The 23,588-nt window shown below is 42.9% G+C and overlaps 2 protein-coding genes across 3 annotated transcripts in view; both read left to right on the top strand.

The window, feature by feature from the left end:
• The window catches only part of BCL7A (BAF chromatin remodeling complex subunit BCL7A), a 28,675-nt gene extending 9,192 nt beyond the window's left edge, over positions 1–19,483 (top strand). Inside the window, exons 3-6 of the mRNA XM_082204198.1 lie at positions 4,379–4,475; positions 9,458–9,625; positions 14,513–14,634; positions 15,617–19,483. Coding sequence (XP_082060324.1) covers positions 4,379–4,475; positions 9,458–9,625; positions 14,513–14,634; positions 15,617–15,691 — 462 coding nt within the window. The 3' untranslated portion in view covers positions 15,692–19,483. The remainder of the gene's footprint in view (positions 1–4,378; positions 4,476–9,457; positions 9,626–14,512; positions 14,635–15,616) is intronic.
• A 2,102-nt stretch (positions 19,484–21,585) lies between these two features.
• Positions 21,586–23,588, top strand: part of MLXIP (MLX interacting protein) — a 54,810-nt gene continuing 52,807 nt past the window's right edge. Inside the window, exon 1 of one of the 2 annotated variants that reach the window (XM_082204125.1) lies at positions 21,586–22,093. In XM_082204125.1, coding sequence (XP_082060251.1) covers positions 21,627–22,093 — 467 coding nt within the window. In that variant the 5' untranslated portion in view covers positions 21,586–21,626. The remainder of the gene's footprint in view (positions 22,094–23,588) is intronic. The other variant, XM_082204126.1, reaches the window with a different exon arrangement.

The raw sequence follows: 23,588 nt of genomic DNA, 5'->3' as shown, positions 1-23,588 counted from the left end.
AATCACAACTTGGTCGCTAGGTGGTACTCTTGAATTGCAAAAACTACTGGCGACGGCTTAATTTCGAACACTGATTTCAATATGCCTTGCATATAACTGGAGGAAATGCATAATAATCTTCAGAAAACAAGAATATTGACCAAGTTGTGAAAAAAAGCTAGAAAACACATAGCCTCTTGATTAGGCTTGAGTGTGCGTGTGTCTAAATAGGAAAACGGGAGCACATTTCCCCCTTCCTTTTGGGCTTCTGTCTAATCATGTGTTTTAAAATATCAGAAGCTAAAAAGAATTCCTGTTTGAATGAAACTTGCAAAATATTGTATTGCCTAGTGTCAGCGCTTAATTGGAATGCTTGCATCAGAATGACTGTTTGCTGTAATTATAACCACTTTATTAATGTATTTTTTTAAAAAAAACAACTGGCTATGAGATCTCCAGAACTGGTACCTCACATGCAACTTTACAATTAATGATACATTAGCATCATGGAAAGTTTATTTTAAAGTCAAAAGTTCCCTGGAAAGATACCCTCCATTTTTCATTATTGCTATTCTGTCTATGCAGAGGCGTTTAGCAATTGCAGTGTTGAAAATTGCGTCCTTTAATCATTTTGTAGGCTGTGTCTACAATACTGATTGCATAGCTATGGTGCTTGTGTGACTGCAACATTTTCACCTGTTTGTCTCAACAGACATACACAAATGCGGGTAAGAGCAAAACCCCCAACATGGAGTCAATGCCTTCTGTAGCGATAGGCTGTCATCTGGCCATCTGCTTGTAATTTTTTAGAGTGTTGCCTGACCCTAATGCTCTCATCTCTGAGCCCTGCCCCTCTCTTTGCCCCCTTTCAAGCATCTGGCTTCTCATTCTCTCCGCAGGCACTGAGTGTGCTTTGAGAGCAGTGCATCTGTCACTTTCTCCTAGGAGACCAATTACGTCACCTTCTAATTGAAAATGCAGCATCCTTTTTCATACATGGATTTTTCACACAGTTGATGTTATCATCCCTCACTTGGTTTTTTTAGCTTCTGCAGCGCTGTTAGCATTTGAGGGAATGGATGGTGCTCCATGTAGCATCTGATTAGGTTTGTGGTTTCACATTGATCTTATTGTTGTCTGCACCAGCGTATATAAGAATACTCCCCCTGCCCCAAATCGGATATCTTTAATTATTCATTTAAAATTGTGTAATGGTATGAACTATAAAAGAGTAAATTAAATCTGAGTTAAATACAAACATGTTAAAATAGAGTATATTTTATATAACCTCCTAGAATTTAATCCACAACTTTCTGTAAAACATATTGACCAGTGCATTAAAAGTGGTTTTCCCATAGAAGGAACAAGCTGCTTGAACTCTAGCATTCAAAAGACTGTGAGATATAGATATAGTTACATTCATAAAGTATGTAAAAAGTATATTTATGTTTTATTTTTAAAATCCAGTGAGAGAGAGATTGGATTACAACAAATTGTGGGCTTGGAAATTGAAACCAAGAACAAGAAAGCTATGGCAGGTGTAAGATCTAGCTTCAGAAGCACATTGAAGCTGTCCTTTATTTCTCTGAACTTACTAGTCTTACATTCCTTTCTTAAGCCAGTTTCATGTGTCCTCTCTGCTGCAAAGTTCATTGGATGACTACAGAATCATATACAGTAATTGTAGATTTAGAAGGACCCCAAGACTCATCTAGTCCAACTGCCTCCAAGGCTGGAATTGCAGCTAAAGAATCCCTTACAGATGGACATTCAACCTCTGTTTAAAAACCTCCATTGACTTTCTGAGGTAGTCGGTTCCACTGTTGACCAGGTCTTACATTCAGAAGGTTCTTCTTAATATTAGGCAGAATTTCCTTTCTTGTAATTTGAATCCACTGGTTTGGGTCCTCCTCTCTGGAGTAGCAGAAAACAAGCTTGTGCCATCTTCTATGTGGCAGCCCATCAGATAGCTATCATATCTCCTCTTAGGCTCCTCTTCTCCTGGCTAATCATACCCAGTTTCCTCAACTGTTCCTCATAAGGCTTGGTTTCCAGATCCTTGATCATCTTGGTTCCCCTTCTCTGCATACATTCCAGCTTGTCAATATCCTTCTTAAATTGTGGTGCCCGGAACAGGACACAGTACAGGCAGAGACTATTTTAGACACGTCCAAGATATGTGTGACTATGCATGTGTGCATTGTGCCAATCCTGAAAATAACACAAATACATCAGAGAAAGGGGCGGGGCAGGGTTTTTGAAGGCTTTTTCAATGATGTTTCAAATATACACAATTTCACTTAAACATGTGGTGTCTTGGAATGTAACCAGTGCATAAATGGGGAGTTACCTGTACTCCAGGTGGGGTCTGACCAAGGCAGACTTAGGTGATACTATTACTACCTTGATCTGGATGCTAGACTTCTGTTGATGCAGCCTTTGAGGAAAAAAAGAAGCAGCACCATGTCCCTTGTCCTGAACTATTTGGAGGAAGAGCAGAAGAGAGATTTAAATAGTAATATATGTTTTAATGAGGCAAGCTCTGCAATTTTTGCTATGAGTTGTGAAAATGTGTAGTTTTATTTCCCATCTCACAGTGGAGAAGAGTATTTGGAGTTTTAGGAATACAGAAAGCTGCCTTATACGGACTCAGATCATTAGTCCATTTAGCTCAGTATTGTCCATGCTGCCTGGCAGCTGCTCTCCAAGATGTCAGACAAGGTTCTCTTCTTGTCCTACCTGGAGATGTGGAGGATTGAATCTGGAACCTTCTGCATGCAAAGTAACTTCTAAGTTATGGCCCTTGACCCAAAATATTTTGGCATTAGTCTGCAGGAAAGTGACATTGTCCAGGTCTTTTTGCAAATACAATGAGATGATCAGAAATCCATGATTTGAAATGATTACAGCCGTACCTCGGAAGTCAAATGGAATCTGTTCTGGAAGTCTGTTCAACTTCCAAAACGTGAAACCAAGGCGTGGCTCCGATTGGCTGCAGGAAGCTCCTGTAGCCAATCAGAAGTTGCGTTGGACGTTCGGGTTCCAAAGAACGTTCGTAAACTGGAACGCTCACTTCCGAGTTTGCTGCGTTTGGGAGCCAAAACGTTCGAGTCGCAAGGCATTCATCAACTAAGGTATGACTGCATATGTATTTTAACTATGGTACGACACATGCAGTTTAACTCAAATTATGATCAAAGAGTTCTAAGCCAAATATTCTGTATCATTTTCTAAAGTAGTGAATGCACACACACACACACACACACACACACACACACATGACATCGTATAGCTAAAACATACCTTCCTTACTAGGATTTTCCCAGTTGTAAATAAAATATGTTAATTCTACTTTTAACTTAGAAAGTTGTGTGAAGTGCAGATCAGAAGCCATCAATAGGTTTCTCCTACTCAGTTTAAATTAAATAAATTTAAATTAATACACCTTGGTCTCATCAGACTGGAAAATCAGCATTGATAATCACAAGCATCTTCAACAGGATGTAATTGAACAACCTTTTCCACAGCTTTCAGGGTTGAAGGAGAATTCATATACTTGCATAGAATCATAGAATTGTAGAACTGGAAAGGACTCTGAGGGACATCTAAGTCCAGTTCCCTCCTCTCCCCTTCCGTCTCCTTGGGAGTCCTCCGGGCAGCTAATGCTGCCATCCCTGGTCTCTGAGCTGCCCCGCCCCAAATAGAGGTGCCTCCTCAAACTGACCCACAGGGACCTGGGAACCAGCCCCAGAGGCACCATTTGCCTGGGGAGCTTGTAGCCATGGCTGCTACAACAAACAGCTGCACAAGCTTTTGGGAGGCAGAGCTGTTAGAGGGCATCAGAGGAGGGAGGGAAGGACAGAGGGACAGACCAGTATTGCCTGCGGCACCCCTGACCATCATTCAAGGCACACTGGTTGAAAACTACTGGGCAACACCATTTTGGATCCTGCTTCTTTGATATCAATACAGTGGTTCCTCTGGTTATGAACTTAATTTGTTCTGGAGGTCCGTTCTTTAGCTGAAACCATTCTTATCCTGAGGCGTGCTTTCACCAACGGGGCCTCCCGCTGGCGCACGATTTCCATTCGCATCCTGGGGCAAAGTTCGCAACCAGGAGCAGCTACTTCCAGGTTAGCAGAGCTTGTAACCAGAAGCGTTTGTAACCAGAGGTACCACAGTATGTCATTAATTGATTAAAATCAGTGGCACTGAGGGATGCTTGGTTTGCACTGTTATACAAGAGATGCTTAAACTAAAGTTTCAGTTCATAAAACAAACCACATATAGTAACTGGGAATTGAACCTTGGTTGAATGGGTAAAAGTACCAATCCCTGATCACTGGACCTTGCAGTGGAGGCCACACGATTTCATGACTTATTTTTTTCCCCTTCTCAGAAAACCAAGAACAAGAAAAAAGGTAAAGATGAAAAGTGTGGATCTGAGGTTACTACTCCAGAGAACAGCTCTTCTCCTGGGATGATGGATATGAATGGTGAGTGGAGCAAGGAGACAGTACCAGCTTCAGCAGCTGCAGGTGTGGTGCAGAGAGGGGCCTCCAGACATGGCCACTTGACTTCCTCATGGATTGATAACCAACATTGGTTTAGTGTTTGGCTATATAATAGAACCCACATGGGCATGGCTGAGATCTGGGGTCCCTACTGATACTGGTATCAGCAGACGCAGTTGTGGACCACTTTTTGAAGTGTTTAGCACAGGCATAGGCAAACCCCGTCCCTCCAGATGTTTGGGACTACAGTTCCCATCATCCCTGACCACTGGTCCTGTTAGCTAGGGATCATGGGAATTGTAGTCCCAGACATCTGAAGGGCCGGAGTTTGCCTACGCCTGGTTTAGCAGATTAAACAGTATAATCTAAAAGGCTGCTGGGCAGCGGTTGCTTCAGAGAGAGAATTTTTCAGGCTGGCTTTGTGTTGAATTGGTGCTGGTAGGTTTGGTAATGGTTGGCTTTCGTCTGGCATAGAAAATGAAGCAGTAGGAAGGGGAAATATCATTTGATAAGTAAGGTGTAAGGGAAGGAAATCTTAGCATTGTTTCCATAAGTTGAAATGAAGCTTGAAGCAAATTAAATAAAGCATTTGCTGAGTGATAATTAATTTTGATCTCCCACATTCCTGAATTCATATGTTCCATACCCAATTTTCTTTAAACATAAAACATTGGATAAGATCTGAAAGCAGCAAGGCAGTGCATGGGTTCAGGCACTTCCAAAGTCAGTGTGAGGCTGAGAGATTTTTCCTCGCTTAAAAGAAGGATGGGGATGTCTCCCCGATCTTGCTATGAGCTTGGGAGAATCTTGTCTTGCTCTTTTGTGAGACCTGGGAGATTCATTTGCCTTTCTTCTGTCCAGCAGAGAGCAAGGGCTGGTTCTTCCATCATGCTGGGCCTCTGAGGCACTATTGAGTTCTTCCAACACAGGCAAAACCACTCCCTCTCTCAGGAAGGAGCACTGGAAGGAGCTGCAATATTTGACTGGCAATAAAAGCTCAGCGGAATTTACGGTCCCTCTAGATTATTTTGGATACTAATTAAGGGGATAATGCTTCCCCTTAAATCTGTCTTTCTGTACTCTATATCCATTTCCTCTTCCTTTTTTGCATGAAAAACAGTTAAATAAGCACACCGTAGCAATGTTCTAAAGAACATGGAATGCCGTTTTTGGAAACACAGCAGTTCATCTCACTTGATGCCCTTGTTTCACTCTGGTTCAGTTTTGTTACCTTGTGAATAATACTGCTTCAGATTCTCATCTGATGTCAGAAGAGATTCTAGGTCACATGGGGGTGCTTTCCTGCTGTAATATGTGTCCCTGGAAAGCCTTCAAACCTGACAAAAGAGAGTCTGGAGAATTAAGGTTTTCTCTCCAGAAGCATGTACTTGACAGATTAACACTTAAAGTGAGTCATTAAATGTTACCATGGCTACCATCAGTGGAATCTGTAATTTTCCAATTCTGAATGTCTTGGTGAGAGGCAAAGTAGGTAAGGCGATAGCTTTTATTAGCCAGCATCTTTCATCAAGAGTGTAGGGAACCGTTGAAACTCCATGGAGGAGTTTTTCAGTTGGTAGCTGTGACCAAAGCCTCTTTCTTACCCATATTAAGTTGCCCTGTATTTTATTTGAGCATCACGTGAAGCTGTCCTTATGCTGAGTCAAATCATTGGTCCATCTCACCCAGCAATGTCTCCCATAACTAGTAACTACTCTTTAAGATCTCAGACCCTTGGGCCATTCCCACCACCTGCTACCATATTTTTCTAGCTGGCGATGATTAGGATTAGATTTAGGACCTTGTACAAATAAATCATGTATTCTGCCACTGAGATATGGGTCTCCCCATACTCAGTTGTGAATCCTTTCCCTAGGAGAGCTGCACTTGGAGAGGGTCTGCATAACTAGGGTGGAATGGAATTGGTCCTCTTTCCTATAAGCAAGTTAAGGCATCTGGAATGGGTCTAAATCTTTCTGGCTAAATGCATCCATACACAGCCATGTAGTGCTGACTAGATGTTTATTGGCATGAATGAAGGATGAATTTGCCTGAAATCTAATTACCTGCTTTTACCTTGGTGCAGATTTGATTGAACTAGCCATTTTAGGTGCATGCCGTTGTCTGATGCAATTTAGGAGATGCAGCTGTGATCTCCTTCAAGTGGCTTGAAGCATTTGCCCCATGAATGAGGAGCTACTAACTTTCGTAGCAGCTGTGTTTCCTGTGCAACCCAGTATTTGTGACTGTCCTTTTGTCAATAATGGTCAATGCAGTTCATTCCTTGCATGTATAAGAAAGGGAAGAAGGAGCAAATCATGAAAGAAGGACTAGCCAACACTTGCAGGGAGAAGTTCAGGCGGCTAAAGCTCAAAACAAGCTCAGGCTTGCAAGAGAGGTTATAAATAATAATTAGTGACTTTTTTGGCTATATTTGAAGCAAGAGTGGGTCCTCTGCATGAAGGATATGGAGAAAATGCTATTGGGGGACAGGGTGAAGGCAGAACCGCTCAACGTCAGTACCCAACCTGGTGTTGTTAATGGAATAAAATAAAGGATGCAGAGAGGGAACTGCCCAGGATAGGCAGAGAGGGGGAAAGGGAACACCTAGCTACTTTAAATGAAATCAGATCTCCAGGACCTGGTGAATTGCTTCCAAGGAAACTAAAAGAACTTGCAGAAGTAATCTCAGAGCCTCTGACTATAAGCTTAGAGAATTCATGGAGAACTTGTAGACTGGAGGTGGGCAAATGTTGTCCCCATTTTCCAAAAGGGGAAGAAAGAAGATTCGGGGAACTTCCGGATGGTCAGCTTGATGTCAATATCAGGAAATGTTCTAGAACAGATAATCAAACAGTTGGTCTATGAGCACTTAGAAAAAACAAGTCATGATCTAAAAGTTTGGTGGGTCAAGGAAATGCTGTGAATGTAGTGTATCTTGATTTTAATAAGGCTTTCGACAAAGTCCCCCATGATATTCTTGTGGAGAACCTGGTTGACTGACTGAACCCAAAGAGTGTTTGCTAGTGGTTGGTTGTCATCCTGGAAAAAAGTGACAAGTGGGTTGCTTCAGGGTTCTGTGCTGGGCCTGGTGTTGTTCAACATCTTTATAAATTACTCGTATGAAGGAATTGAAAGAATGCTCATCTAAGAAACGGTTGAAGGAGTTGGGTATGTTTAGCCTGGAGAAGAAAAGCCTGATAGGAGGCACGATAGCCATCTGCAGATATCTATAGGGTTGTCACATGGAAGATAGAACAGAATTGTTGTTTTTTTGCTCTTCCAGAGGGTAGGATCCAAACCAATGGATTCAAATTACAAGAAAGTAGATTCTAAACTTCTAAACACTAGGGAGAACTTTCTGAAAGTAAGAGCTGATTGCCAGTGGAACAAGTCTAACTTGGAAGGTGTGGACTCTCAGTCAATGGAGGTTTTAAAACAGGGACTGTATAGCCACCTGTCAGGGATTCTTTATCTGTGATTCCTGCACTGGAGCTTTGGGTCCCAACTCTTCAATTGTATGGTTCTATGTCCAGATTCTGTGGCAGTGGAGCAGGTAGGACATGTGCTTGTGGGTGGAAAAAGTACTTCACTTTCCTTTGTTGTAATTGTGAGCCAGCTCGCACAATGTTTGCTCTCTCCCTCCACCATTCCTTGGAGAATTTTGCTATAATGTGAGTAGCGTGACATCAGCATATTATATAGCCATATTTTTTGACAAGAATAATAAGTATTGCATGACTGTACTGACTGTTAGCCAGTATGAAGTCCCCATCAATACCACAGATTTAGAACACCTTGTACATCACTTAAGCCTCCACTTTTAAAAAATGGATAAATCCCAAACTTTAGGCAGCTTCTTTCAGCTTTCTCTGCATATTTAGACAGCTGGGAAGAGTCAGTGAACAGATTATTGATACTTGAAGTACAAAGTAGATGCAACAGAGGCAGCCATGGTTGCTTTTCTGTGACATTAAAAGGATCTGCAAAAAGATCTCTCAAGTAATTAACCCTTATATTGGTCTAGTTTGAGTTGCCAAAATAGATACAGTGGTACCTCGAGTTACATATGCTTCAGGTTACAGACACTTCAGGTTACAGACTCCGCTAACCCAGAAATAGTACCTCAGGTTAAGAACTTTGCTTCAGGATGAGAACAGAAATCGTGCTCCAGCGGTGCGGCAGCAGCGGGAGGCCCCATTAGCTAAAGTGATGCTTCAGGTTAAGAATGGACCTCTGGAACAAATTAAGTACGTAACCAGAGGTACCACTGTATGGATTTGATATGGAATACTGGGAAGTGTCAGAAATGTAGCCATGCACTATCTTGCTGTATAATATTTTCGTAAGAAAAAAAGTTGTCATCCTGCAGTTTGCCTGGCTGCCAATAGGTGGCCATGTCAAGTTCAATATGACAACAGAACAGCAAGCAGGCATACAAGCAAGTGTCAAGACGAGCTGCAGGGGAACAGTCAGGACAGACAGGGGTTGTTTCCAGAAACTGCCCTCCTCTGCTGCCATTGTATACCTGACGCAGCCATTTTGGTCTCTGCATCTGCAGCTGGGGAGGAAGAAAGCAGCTGCAAAGCAAGATGGTTGTTGAGGAGCTGCCTTGGCAGGCCAGCAGCCTTGGGGCCAAAAAGGAGGTTACCGCAGAATACTTTATACTCTTCACCCCACTCTCCTCCCTGAGTGGTGGTTGGGATCGGAGTGAGCTGTGAGGGGATTGGGAATAGCAACAAGAGTGAGTGGGTGGATAGGCAGGGGTGTGGGGAGTTGTGAGAGGCAGCAGTTGGAAGGGATGGGGGGGGCAAAAGGACCCATGAGAGGCTGAAGAAGTGAGGGGTTGTGGGAGTTGGGTGAGGTGGAAAGGGGTGGAGGGCTTGGCAGGTCAGCACCCCTAACATGTAAATACAATTTTGGGAATGTTCGTCGCTTTCACCAAGCCTGTCTCTTATTTCCAGATGATAACAGCAACCAGAGTTCCATAGCTGATGCTTCACCAATTAAACAAGAGAACAGCAGCAACTCTAGCCCCCTGCCAGAGCAGAACTCCACAGGGCAGGCAGATGGCCCTGCAACAAAATCTGATGATACTCAAGCAGATGCAAAAGAGGAGCCTGGTTCAGAAGGTAATTCATGTGCAAATCTTCCTACTCATAACTGGTAGATAAACAGTTGGCATTCCATGTGCACCACATAAACTTCATTTGTTAGCAGACCCACTGTGTCTCCCACTTGAGAAGGAGATACAGTGGTACCTCCAGTTGCAGATGGGATCTGTTCTGGAGGTCCGGCCAGATCTTGAGGTTTTCGCAACCGGAGAGACCGCTTCTGCGCATGCACGTGTGTGGCAAAAACTCAGAAATATACTTCCAGGTTTGCCGCTTACGTACCCCAAAGTTTACGTAAGCGGAGGTATGACTGTAACTATAATTTAAGATCTGCCCTCCCTACTGCTTTGAAAACTGACACTCCGTTTTCACTTAGTTACTTTTTGCTTTCATTGACCACATTCACACAATGCTAAACCATGTTGTAGTTCTATGTGGACGAGCCTCCATAAGACCAAGGAAAGTGTTAGACTCATAAGCTTCCCTTTCCTTCCATGCAGTCAGGGAAGGACTTCTGTCAAGTGTAGGCATTCTTTCTGCTTTCAACAAATCCTTGGCTTAGTGTTATGTACAAAACAGGGATTGTGATTTACAACAAACAATGGTTAACTGCTAAACAACTCCAAACCATATCTTATGAAGCTGGCTTGTTTAACTAACCATTGTTTGTTATAAACCATGATTCAGAGTTTGTACATTTCACTAACCAGAGAATAGATAATTTGAAAGCAAAGCAAAAGTCAGTGGAAATACAGTGGTACTTCTGGTTGCGAACGGAATCCGTTCCAGAGGCCCGTTCGCAACACGAAAAGCCCGCAACCTGAAGTGTGGTATCTGCGCAGGTGTGCAGCGTGATTTAGTGTTTGTGCAACTGCACATGTGCGAGCAGCAAAACCCGGAAGTAACCCTTTCCGGTACTTCCAGGTTACTGCTGGACGCAATCTGAAAAAACATAACATGAAGTAAACGTAGCATGAGGTATGACTGTACTGTTCCTGATGTGCTCCTTGTCTACATAGTGCTGTTGTTAACCCTTGGCTTAATGCAAGAGTGGAGAACCTGACCCACCCGCCTGTTAAATTATGTGCCATCAGGTCATTCAGATTTTTAAAATCTGGAGCATTCTTAGAGTTTCTTCCTTCTTAAGTTTGAATCCAGGTTGCGACGGCAAAGATTCTGGCCAAAAGCAGGAATTGCATTTGGCACTGAATTTTAAATTTCAGCAGACATCAGCTCCACTTAGTTACTCCAATCAGGAGTTTAAATTGAAAACATGCTGAATGCAAGTGCTGCCTGCCGAAGAACAATTGGGAGCACACTCACGTTAAGGCTTTTGCCTGCTTGCAGCCATAGCTTTACCTACTCACACCTGGTATCATATGGTGTCAGGTGTGGGCAAGGCTGGGGGTAAAATGGACTGCTGGCTCATATTTGACCAACAGCCTAGAAGTTCCCTATCCCTAGGTTAGTGATACTGTATATGCAAACAATAAGTCATTCTCTCTTTGTGTAATTACTGTTGGAGATAAATTTTCGCTGAGCTGAATGTAAAGCACAGCTCAGTTCTGAAAGCTGTTCACATTTACCCCTTAATTTCAGATAGCTTTATTAAATTACCTGACTGCTTTAGTGCTAGTTCCAAAAATATATATTTTGCTCCACCTTTCTTGACTCCTCTGCTGTCTTGAATTCAGTTGATTACTTTCTACATGATTACCTTTATATCTAAGAACTCACTGATTCCATTGACTTACTCTCTTCCTACCTGTTTGCTGTTCTAATCTGTCCTCTCCTTCTTGGTTGAGATCCCTGAGGGCTCTGTTATTAGTCCTGTATGCTTGTCTCTCTAGATTCGTAAGCACACAATATTCCATGGTGCCTGTTATGCTGATGGTACCAAGCTTTTCCACTCTAGCTCAGAACGTTCTTCCTTCATCCAATTCCAATTCTCCAAGTGCTTTTCTGTTTCTGCTTGGATGCTTCATAGGGGTCTCAAGATGCCTAGGACTGAACATCTTGTCTTTCCTCTCAGCTAACATTCCCATTCCATTTTTGTTGTTGTTCTTTAGTCGTTTAGTCGTGTCCGACTCTTCATGACCCCATGGGCCAGAGCACGCCAGGCACTCCTGTCTTCCACTGCCTCCTGCAGTTTGGTCAAACTCATGCTGGTAGCTTCGCGAATACTATCCAACCATCTCGTCCTCTGTCGTCCCCTTCTCCTTGTGCCCTTCATCTTTCCCAACATCAGGGTCTTTTACAGGGAGTCTTCTCTTCTCATGAGGTGGCCAAAGTATTGGAGCCTCAGCTTCAGGATCTGTCCTTCCAGTGAGCACTCAGGGCTGATTTCCTTATGAATGGATAGGTTTGATCTTCTTGCAGTCCATGGGACTCTCAAGTGTCTCCTCCAGCACTTCTTTATGGTCCAGCTTTCCCATTCTATTTATATTTCATAAAATGTATACAATGTTTGATTGTAAAAAACAACAACCTCAGAGCAGTTTCTAAAGATAAAAAATGGCTGTAAACACAGTTTAAAGCATGGGTAGGCAACCTAAGGTGCAGGGGCTGGATCTGGCCCAATCGCCTTCTAAATCTGGCCCGCGGATGGTCTGGGAATCAGCATGTTTTTACATGAGTAGAATGTGTCCTTTCATTTAAAATGCATCTCTGGGTTATTTGTGGGGCATAGGAATTTGTTCACCCCCCCAAAAAAATATAGTCTGGCCCCCCACAAGATCTGAGGGACAGTGGACCGGCTGCCTGCTGAAAAAGTTTGCTGACCCCTGGTTTAAAGCATTAATAAAAAACAAAATAATAAATCAACATTCTACATTTTTGACTAGGCATGTCTCAGCAAAAATGTTTTTAACAGGCTCCAATAAGAGTACAGTAAAGGCGCCTGCCTCATGTCAATAGGCGGGGTTCCTATCATCAGATTGGGGGCTAAATTGAACCTTAAAGCATGCCTTATAAAATGCACTCATTCAGATAGTAAGCTGTGACATCTGTTTTAACTTTCATAGTTCAACATTTATTATAGGTCAGATAATATGGATGTAGATTGATTCTTCCTCTTCAGAGGAAAGGTCTAAATTATCAAGTTTTTAATCTGAAAATAAGGAAAGACACCTTGTTCAGGTTTTGGCAGAGAAATCCACGCAGTTTTTCTTAACTTGTACAAAACTGCATCTACTTAGGCTATGTCTTCTGTACATAATGTTTCAGATTCTGAATTTAGATTCCTCCTGTATGTGATAGTAGGATGACAGTTGCTTATAAGTTTATAAGCTGTGGCTGGATTCCTGCGTAGATCCAATTATGGAGCGTGTGTTTTATCAAGCTGCATGAAATACAAAAGCCTTTCATGTTATGAGATACTACAGTGTGTACTTAAAAACCCTTTTAATGCAAATCTATCCTTTAGTGTGATCAGGTATGCTTAGGTGTGCTTTCAGATCAAGCTCTTACATTGCAGCCTTGTGAATACTGGAGGGGCTTACACCCACACCTTGCAGTGCTCGGCTAAAGGCTTTTCCATGTCCCATAAATACTGTCTGGATCCTTCCCCATATCCATGTGGTCTTGGCCTCCCTCTAGTGGCCAGCTCAAGATTTCATTTGTATGTTGCTTGAAGAAGAGGAATCAAGGCCTTTTTCCCCCAGCCGGAACCTCTTCGGCAACCCCTCTCTGTGTACATCATCCTGGGCAGGTGGCACGTTTTCTATGTGCAGGAATTTGGATGGACCGGGAGCGATTTTTGCACTTTGCTTCTCTTCCGAAAGAAGCCCTTTAAGGGGGGAGACATGGTGCATGTTTTCTCTAAAGCGTGCGCTCTCAACAAGTTTGGCATCATCCTGAAAGAAGCTCAACAACTTAGGGTTGTCTGTCAAAGAAGGTGGGAGTTGCTGCACCTCTTTTTCTAGAAAAAAAGCACTGATAATAGTTATAATTCATTTTTATACTGCTTTTTAGCTAAAGATCCCAGAGCTATGTACAACATTAAGAACATAATTTACACAGCATCATAATGACAACATAATACACAGCATCATAATAAAATAATCATAACAGGCCCCATTTAAAAGTCCATAGATTGCTCCAATGCCCAAGTGTCCTTGCGTTCTAATCCAAAATCATTATGTCTCCCTTCTAGCTAAGACAACAAATCTGTAAGTAGTCTATGGCAGGGTGGAAAACAGATTAGCAACCTTGGTTAGCTTAATTGAATTTAAAGCCCTTTTTAAAGTTGGGCCAGCACATCTTGGAAAACATAATTTAATAGCAATACTTAAAGCCTGCTATCTGCACTTTTAATGCCTTAAAGGTGTTCCATCTTCATTCTTATACAGAAGGAAATGCTTCCCAAAATATGCCATCTATCTATCTATCTACAGTGGTGCCCCGCAAGACGAATGCCTCGCAAAACGAAAAACTCGCTAGACGAAAGGGTTTTTCGGTTTTTGCGTTGCTTCGCTAGACGAATTTCCCTATGGGCTTGCTTCGCAAGACGAAAACGTCTTGCGAGTGTGTTCATTTTTTTCTTAAAGCCGCTTGAAGAGGCGCAGTTGCAACTGACCGTGCTTCGCAAGACGAAAAACATCGCAAGACGAAAAGACTCGCGGAACGAATTAATTTCGTCTTGCGAGGCACCACTGTATCTATCCATCTTCTAAGAACAAGTAAAGTGCATCTTTTTCTTCAAAACTATTGTTTGGCAGCATGCAAATTTATGCAGATTAAATAAACTAAAATTAATTTACTTTGCTATGGAGGTTTGTATATGATGCCAATAAAAGGTTTGATGATGATAAATTAATTTACTTATAATCTCTAATTTGGTGAGAACCCTAATGAGAAGTACTATAATACATTGGTGATTCAGTGCAACCTTCTTAACTCTTTCAGATGCTTCTGATGAACAGAACTCACAATCTTCAATGGAGAATTCCATGAATAGTTCAGAGAAAGTGGAAACTCAACCTTTGGCAGAAAATGATATAACCACAGATGCATCTAAAAACTCTCAGGTAATTCAAAATCATAGATAAGCGAAAAGGTATCGTCAAGAGTGTGAATGAAAGTTGGACCTGTCTTGTCCATTGGATTAACATCTATGTGTTCATGCTTTCTAGTTCTGTGAATGCTTTGATATCTTTGCACTTGAACATTGACAGTGAGCTGTTGTGCTTTGCACTTGGTCTAAGCAGCAAGTTGTCATTAATATGGGAGAACTTGTTAAAATATTTGAAGTATGTTCTGTAGTAAACCGTGATGATCCTTCTAGTAAATTGCTAGGTAATCCTTTTAGGACTGTATGTTCCTTTCCACGTAAAGTGTTAATAGGCTGGAAAGATGGTAATGCCACCAGTTTGAAGTGAACAAATTATGGCAAGGTAAGGCAGCATGTTCCTTTTCTTCTAAAATCCCAGCCAGAAGGTATGAAGGTTGTACTCCAGCCTTGATTATCTTCTGAGTCCTCACATTATCCCTTCTTTCCCTATGTGTCTGGGAATTGATATAGCCTTAACAGTCCACAAGCTGCAAATATGTCTTCCAGGTGCTTACTTGTCTTGGTATGTCTTGCAAGGATAATAGAACTGTAGAGCTGGAAGGGACCCAAGAGATGTCTAGTCCAACTGCATGCAATGCAGGAATCTTGGCTAAAGCATCCATGACAGATGTCCATCCACCCTCTGCTTAGAAACCTTCAAGGATGTAGAGTCCACAACCTCCCAAGGGGGGATTGTTCCATGATCAAGGAGCTCTTATTGTCAGAATGTTTTCTCACATGGTGTGTGTGATCTTACGGGGTGGGGCTATAAGGTAAATGTGTGTTGCCATTTTGGGAACTAGGACTTACATGGGTAACTATGATGGCAGCTTTCGTGTTGCTTTGTGGCCATGACACTTGCTTCCTGGGGTTCTCTTGTACCTCTGGAGCACAATAACATTATTATGCTTTTATTCAGTACTGATGCTGATTCTTCTTTTCTTTCTCCTCCTGTTAAGGACTCTGAAGGAGTGCCACCTTCTAAAAAGATGAAAGTAGAGGCTCCCTCTCAACAAAACATTGATGAAATATAGACACTAGATTTTTCCTGGCCAGTTTTTATGTAAGGTACATCAGTGGGCTAAATTATATAGAACAACCATATTTACGTATATTCTCTTGGATGAGGACAGAACTCCTATAAACTTTTCAAGTTACCAAGCAAAAATCCAAGAAACCAAGCAAAGGCATAATCTCTTCAGACACTGAAAACTTTTCTTTTCTGTGAAGCAAAACGTTGAGAATTTAAGTTACTGTCTCTGAAATGGTTGGAGTAAACAACTCAGGAGGGGTCTACGCACTGTTTCTAATGTCAAAATTACAATTATGTTGCTGCTGTATTTTATCACATTCTCTATTTAACATTATAAGATATTTAAGGATGGTACAGGTCAGGTCTTCTCATGTGAAGTTCATCCTTCTGATGTGATGTCTGCTTTTTTCTTTTTTTGTGTGTGCCTTGTGTTCCAAAACAAAAACAAAACAAAACCAGTGCTAATTTTTTTAACTTGTTTTTGACAGTTCTCTCCTCTGCAGAGTGGCCTACGGTTTGTACAATGCCATATAGGAAACTTTTCATTGTGTTTGTTTGTTTCTATTTTATACCCTGGTGCTTACTATTTTAACATAAGAGCTATTGTGAGAGAAATCAGGAAGCCATTTTCACTGTTGGAGTCCAGAGAGAACCATACAGCTGACACTTGATTTTTCTGCATCCACAGGGATGACTTATTTTTAATGCACCAACTTGAGCCACCAAGACCCTCTTCTGGCAACCTCCACAGAAATGCATGCAAGTTACACAGTAACATAGCTTTGAATAATTTCCTGATGGCATGCCTCCCCTTGGCTGAATAATGTAGACTTTTAAAACAGATATATCTAAAGTGAACATGCTCTGCTGTTTACTTAAATTGGTGCTGGTTTGGAAAAGTATTGAAGCAAATTATGCGTTTTAAGTACTAGATCTAGATAACTTTATCAGAGTCTTTTTTAAAAAGTGGGTCAACTATAAATACAGGTACAAATAGGCATATGTGTTATGACAGATGTAGTCTTGATTGAAATGAATTTCATTGTACTGTTCTTTTACAATTAGTTTACTGATACTCCAGGCAATACTGTACTTGAGGGGCTTACTTTTGTTTCAAGAGTAGCTTGTAAATGCAGTCTTGTTACTTCCATAACAACTTCAGACATCTCTCAGTTTCGAAAAGTTCAGTTTTATTTCTTGCATGTTTGACTTGGCAGGAGGCACTGTGTCAATCTTATCCATGCTACATGGTCATTGAATATGCTGAACCATCTTATCTATATCAGATGCTTTGATGCTACTTGTAATCACCGGTCGTGACTAGTTCCTTTTGAAATCAGTGCAGCTTTAGTTGTAACATTTTAAGACATTCCCAATGGGGCTTAATTGTGACTAGAACTTGATGGGCTCGTTTATTATGTTTTGCACATCTAAAGAGGTTTTGAGCCCTTAAACCTCCATTTGAAGGCTGGGGAAAATATGTGTGTGAATGGAAAACAGAGGTGGCATAAGGAAGCAATGCGTCTTGATAACTATGAAACTGCAACCTGCAGCTGTAAATGTAGTTGCGTTTAATTTATAATGGATGTACTAGGTGACCTTTTTTTTTAAAGGAAAACAAACCTGCCTCCAATCAAAACACTGCATAAAAGTCACTTACTAAGCTTTATTTCTGATTTCTCCAGCGGTGAAAATGGCTTGAGCTTTAACTACTGTATTGCATTTGCAATGAATTCCGAGAAAAGTTAGAAGAGGTGGAGGTGCCAATTCTGACCTTCCACCACAACATTTGTTAAGCTGCAAAGAAACTGGCGATACACTCAAGGCTGATATATTTTTTATGTTGAAATAAACATTTTACATCTCATCAAAATTAAAATTGGTTGCAAATTGTTCATGAAAGCAGTGTGCTCCCTCCAAAGTCTCTTTGTGCTTCGATCACAAAATTCATTTAATATCAGAAAGAGGTGTTATATTTGCACAGTATACATAAATGGTAAACTGATTTCCCCACCCCTTGAATTGTGTATCTGCTTCAGAAATGTGGGTTATGACTGGTTAAATGGCAATCGGTATGGACATTAAAACCATATTTAACCAGGGTTCGTTTTTTGAAAACATATTGGCTGATCTATGACATAGACAAATATATTTTTGAACTTTAAAAAATTGTAATTATGTAGCTTTTAATTGATCAGTGCTAAAATGTCAGTGGGTTGGAAACCACTGTTGATATGTTGTCATGCCCAGTAGTTGCTGTCTGTAGAAGCTTCAATTTTGTGGTTGTGTGTTTTTGATTTGTTTTACACAGTTTCCAAGGAAGTAGATAGGCTTTTTAAATTTCAGAGCTGAATCCTGTACTTAATAAAATATAAATAGCACTAAAATACCTCAATTTTTTTCATTAGGTAGAAATGTTTATTGGCATTACTGACACTGATAAGCTTCGTGATGAAACTGGCTTCTTAATTCCTACTGTACTTTCTTTCTTCAGTTATGTGTCAGCCATTCCCTAAGGCCTGCTGCCGTCACACAATTCCCAGTGTCTTTCAGTTGGGCTTGCTTGTGCTTGACTTGTGAATTGAGACCTGCAAATGAAAGATGGGTGGCAGTAGCCTTTGATGAAGTGTGCAATCATTTTGCTATTCCATGACTCAAGAAAAAGAAAAGCAGCATAACCACAGTGGTTAGTGGCTCTGCTTTGATTTGCAACGTTAGATATTTGAATCCTCTGCCAACAAATAGGGGTTGGAAAAAGCAAATGGAATTGGACTCCTTGCACCCATTAGTGTCAGTCTGCACCCATTTATCAGGATGGAGGAGGATCTTGATTCTCTTTGGTATGCAGAAATTTAAAAACGTGCACACTGTAACTGCCTTTTGATAGGCCATTTGGATGTGCAGTTAAAACACATTTTTAATGCTTGAAAGTTATAGTTTAAATTCAACCAGCAAGGAAGGGATCTTGCAACCTTTGAGATTTGGTACTGGGTCCAGCTTCTTGGGTTGCTGCCATCTTTAGGGATTTTGTTTTATGGGCTTGCATGGAAAAGCCTGTATTGATAGCAGTGGGGAAGAGGTGAGGAGAGAGAGCGAGTCAACACATCTTGCATCTCAGTGACTGGAAATTCTCAGGCAGGCAATAGACGGTGTCCACCACACACACAGCTGTGCAATCTGCTCATTTCAGTGGAGGTCATGCAACATCAGTGGTTGGTGGGTTGAATCTGACATTTTTTTTAGAAATAGCGTGAATATCAAGAAGTGCTTCCTTATCAACACACTGGGCATTTGGACACTCAGTTACTCTCAAACTACATCTGTATACATAAGCTCGCAAGGTAAATGATCTTTGTGGGTTATGGGGTGAGGAGGGAGGCCTTCTAGCTGGGCAATTTACACAGTCAAAACATTTTATAGCAGAACTGTTCATTTTGGAGTTCTTATGGGTGGGGGAATAGTTGTTAACATTCCAAAAAGTGCTGGCACTTAACAACAACAACAACCAATCAATCAATCAGTAAGGCAGCATAAAAATTACTGGCTTTTGTGGTAGCTTGCTTCATACAGAAACATTGTCATGTTTTAGAATGTTCTTTATATCGAAAGCCCTGCTAGAAGGTGTAAAGAATTTTGTGGGTTTATTTCATTACCTAATTGTTTTTCCATCTTAATGATTTTGTGTGTTGTACAGCAGTATCATTTTTCACTTATTTATTCCATCAGTAGCTATGGTTTGTACAATGTACAATGGTTTCATTAAAAAAATAAACTTTAAAGTCACAACACAAAATGCTGTGTGAACAATCTTTTGAATAAGAAATTAGTTGATTCAAAAGTTTGAGTGTGATAGCTTTCACGTGCTTTAGGAAAGGACTGTAGAAAGCAACATACAGCAACATTATTTGCATCCAGAATGTCCTAGATTCAGCCTTTGGCATGTTCGGCTGGGAAGGAACCTGGTCTGAAAAGCTGGTGCCATTCTGTGGATGGTTAACTGAGCTAGATGGGTCTGTGGTCTAGCTACATTAAGGCAGTTTCCTGCAGTCTAAGCACTTGATAGTAAGCCATTTATCCCAATGGGACTTCTGAGTAAACATACCTAGGTTCTCAGTGTTGACCAGGCCTATAAGGCTATCTGTAGGTTGGTGGTACAGATCACTCAAAGTCTTGTGGCACCTTGGCAGGCTGACAAGTCTTTTGTGTTGAAAGCTTTGGGGGACTAAAATAAGTGTTTTAATAAATTATCCTTTGAGGTGCTCTAAGCCACAATGTCCCTTTCCTTTTTGTTGCAAATAGACTTAACAAGGCCACTTCTGTGGAACACTGTCCCATGAGTTGTGGCACAAACTTCTTGACAACTGGAAGAGGTTGCTTTGCCAACACCACCACTCCTAGTGAGACACTTAAATATTTTATTTAAGTTTTATATTTTATGTAAGTTTTATATGTTTTATAAGTTTTATATGCTTCACACAAGCATACTTCAGGGTGATTCACAATAAAAAATACAATAAAATAACGATAATTTAAATACTACAAATAAAAGCACTTTCCACATTCATAATGGCACCAGGACCTATTCACACAGCAGAAATAAAATAGATGGTATTCTTTGGCCAGGCAAGATAGCTTAGCCCCCACGCATAGGATCTTCTGCCCTAGGCCAACAACCTTCCTGTGTTATAATTTACTGTAGCTGGTGTCTTTTTTAATCTGGCTGGGTTGCGTCTTACTAAAGCAACATTCACACCATGCATTAAAGGTGCTATGATTCCACGTTAAAGTGTTCCCCCAGAGAATTCTGGGAGCTGTAGTGAAGGGTGCTGAGAGTGATTAGGACACCCCTAGTTCCTTTCCTGGGCTAATTTCCCAGTTTCCTGGAACGTGGGGCTGACACTTAAACCACTCTGGAAGTTGTAGCTCTGGGAGGGAAATGGTCTCCTAACCATTTCCAGCACCTTTCACAAAGTTTCCAGAATTATGGGGGGCGGGGAGGGGAGAGAAAGAGAGCTGTAACTTTAATGTGGAATCACAGAGCTTTAAATGTATGATGCGGATGGGGCCAAGTCATACTTTGAGCAGACCCATTAAAATTGATGGCGCTAAGTTAGCACATTCTGCATGCACATTCTCCCCTCCCTGCCTCAAAGAGCTCTGGGCATGGTAGTTTGCTTAAGGGTTGCTGGGAGCTGCGACCCCATGAGGGGAAAACTACAGTGCCCAGGATTCTCTGCGGTAAAGAATTGCTTCGAATATGCTTCAAAGGTTGTAACGCTGCGTGTCCTCCTATTTCAGTGGGGCTGCTGGCAATCATAGGAGCCAATTCCAATACAGTATAATATTTGAGGGGGCCGCCTCCCCCCCCCCACAGTTGATGGACCTTGCCGTTCAAATGGGGTGTGTGCACCATTTCATATGCTCGATTATGTGGGGCGGAGTTTACCCCCCCAAAAAACAATTTATTCAAGCTGCCCCCCCCCCCAAGCTGGCAAGTGTGGCTTCCAGCCGCCTGCTTCCACCTACAGTCGCTTTTCTGGGCGTTGCAAATGTGCTTCTGGCTGGCTTTGGGGGCGGGGAGGTGGTGGGTCTGCTTTGTTCGTCTTTCCCTCATGTGTTCGTGTGCTGTGAGCCGCCCCGAGACCCGCGGAGGAAGGGCGGCATACACAAGTCTAATAAATAAAACAAATCCCTCTCGGCCGCCTTGCCGCGTGAGGCGAGGACTCGCCGCCTGACAGGAACGAGGCCGAGCAGCAGGGCGCGCACCGCCGACGAGGCTCCCAGGCGCCCCGCTCCGCCCCTTCCCAGCCGGGCCGAGGCCGAGGCGGCAGGCGGGGCCAGGCGGGGCGGGCCGGCCGAGGAGCTCCACTCGGCCGCGCCGGGCCTGACGGGGCAGACAGAGCCGGCGGCGGCGGCCCTCTTTCAGCTGCTCCGCGATGGCGGCCGGCGTGTTCCTCCGGGCGGGCCGCTTCCCGGGGCTGGAGGCGGCCTCTCCCTCCCCGGGGGCCGCGGCGCCCCTGTCGCGGCGGGCGGAGGCGGCCGGGCTCTCCTCGTCGGAGGACAGCGAGGACGAGGTTGGCGGCGGCGGCGGCGCCGTGTCGGCCCCTCGCGGGCGCTGCGGAGTGGTGGGCCGGCGTCGGGCTCCGGGCAAGCGGTCGGGCGTCGCGGCGCAGATCATCCACTCGGGCCACTTCATGGTGTCGTCTCCGCACAGCGAGCACCCGCCCAAGAAGGGCTACGACTTCGACACCGTCAACGAGCAGACCTGCCAGACGTACCGCTTCGGCGCGGCCGCGGGGGCCGGCGGGGGAGGCGGCGCGGCGGGCGAGGGCGGCGGGGGAGGCCGCCTCAGCATCGACGCCTCGCTCACCAAGCTCTTCGAGTGCATGAGCCTCGCCTACAGGTGAGGAGGAGGGGGCGCCCGGGGAAGGCCGCCCGCATTGCATACCCTCATCGGATGGAAAGAGGCGGGATGATAGTAATAATAATAATAATAACAGCAGCAGCAGCAACAACAATATAAATATAAATAATAAATGCCCCGCCCACTCGGGGCAGCTTCCAACACATATAAAATGTTAATAAAACATTAAACGAGAGAAACCTGCCTTCTGAAGGGTGCATAGTTACTTATGGCCTTGGCTCAGGGGGTCCCATAACTCCAGACCCTCCAACGTTTTCCTTATGAAAATAGGGATGTCCTGAGGAAAAGAGGGTCATTGCAGGATCAAATCAGAAATCAGGATGGCTTCTGTAAATCTGGGAAAATAGGGACCCTCGGAGTGTCTGTTATTTACTACTGCTACTGATCTTATTTTGGCTAGTTGGAGCAAGCTTCGGTTTGTTTGTTGTCTAGTTTCCAGCCACCTTTTCTCCAAGGCGCCCCAACCTGGTGGTGATTATTTATTTATTTCTCTCATAAGATTTCAGCACAGCTCCACGGTTAAATTTCTTTCTTTCGCAAAGCGGTTTACGAAAGGTAAAACGGTAAAACCGAGGGAAAACTCACAACGCTACAGTGAAAACGTACAAAAGTTAAAATCCTAAAAGTAGATTAAAACCACCACAACCTTTTAAGCATCCAGATAGGCTTGTCTAAGCAGCCATGTTTTTATTAGCCTCCGCAGTCAGAGATCAAAGCGCCTGCTTGATCTCAATAGGCAGGGAGTTCCAGAGTTTAGGTGCTGCTGCCTTAAACAAGTATTAAGTGGCACCTACAGTAGTGCCAATTGAAGTGGTTGGATGAGCAGCTGTGCGGTAGGCTAGGCTGAGAAACGGTTACTGGCCCACCAAAGTTGGAGATAATGGGGCTTGCTTGTGAGTGGGTGCGTGTGCAGAAGGTGCAAGAGGCAGGTAGGGTTGGTGAGAGCATCTCCTCCTAATGCCACCCCTTCAGCGCAGAGTCCAGAGTGCTGCCGCCCTGCATGCAACTCCCGTGGAGAAGAGTTAACCATGTCACTGGGCAAGCACTGGGCATGGGGTGTCCTAATCTTGGGAAGCGATTTTACTGGGGTTTTTTGTTCTGATTGATTGAGTGTGCTTTTTTGTATTAATAGGGTGCTCACTACTTCATAGAGAGCTTATGTATCAAAACGTTGGTTATGAATGGATACCAGATGCCATGCTGTTGTAAATTTTCAGCGTAGGAGCACATTGTGATTGCCTGTACAAAGAACGCCAGGGACTGCAATCCCCACCATCCTGAGCTGTTACTCTTTCTAGCTAGGGCTGATGGGAATTGGAGTCCAGTCTCGGCTTGATTATTTTTCTCATGCTCTCCCTTCCTCTGTGCTAATGTGTTACAAAAAGTAGTTAAAACTTGGAAGCCTCATCATCACCTCATTCCCTTGCCTGCCAATTGCCCTTGCCCTCTGTCACATGATATCATTTGCCGTGTT

This window comes from Podarcis vaucheri (assembly GCF_965113315.1).
Source record: "Podarcis vaucheri genome assembly, chromosome: 16".
NCBI classification, from domain to species: domain Eukaryota; kingdom Metazoa; phylum Chordata; class Lepidosauria; order Squamata; family Lacertidae; genus Podarcis; species Podarcis vaucheri.
Note: the sequence above shows the minus strand (reverse complement) of the source record. Positions and strands in the feature narration are given on the sequence as shown.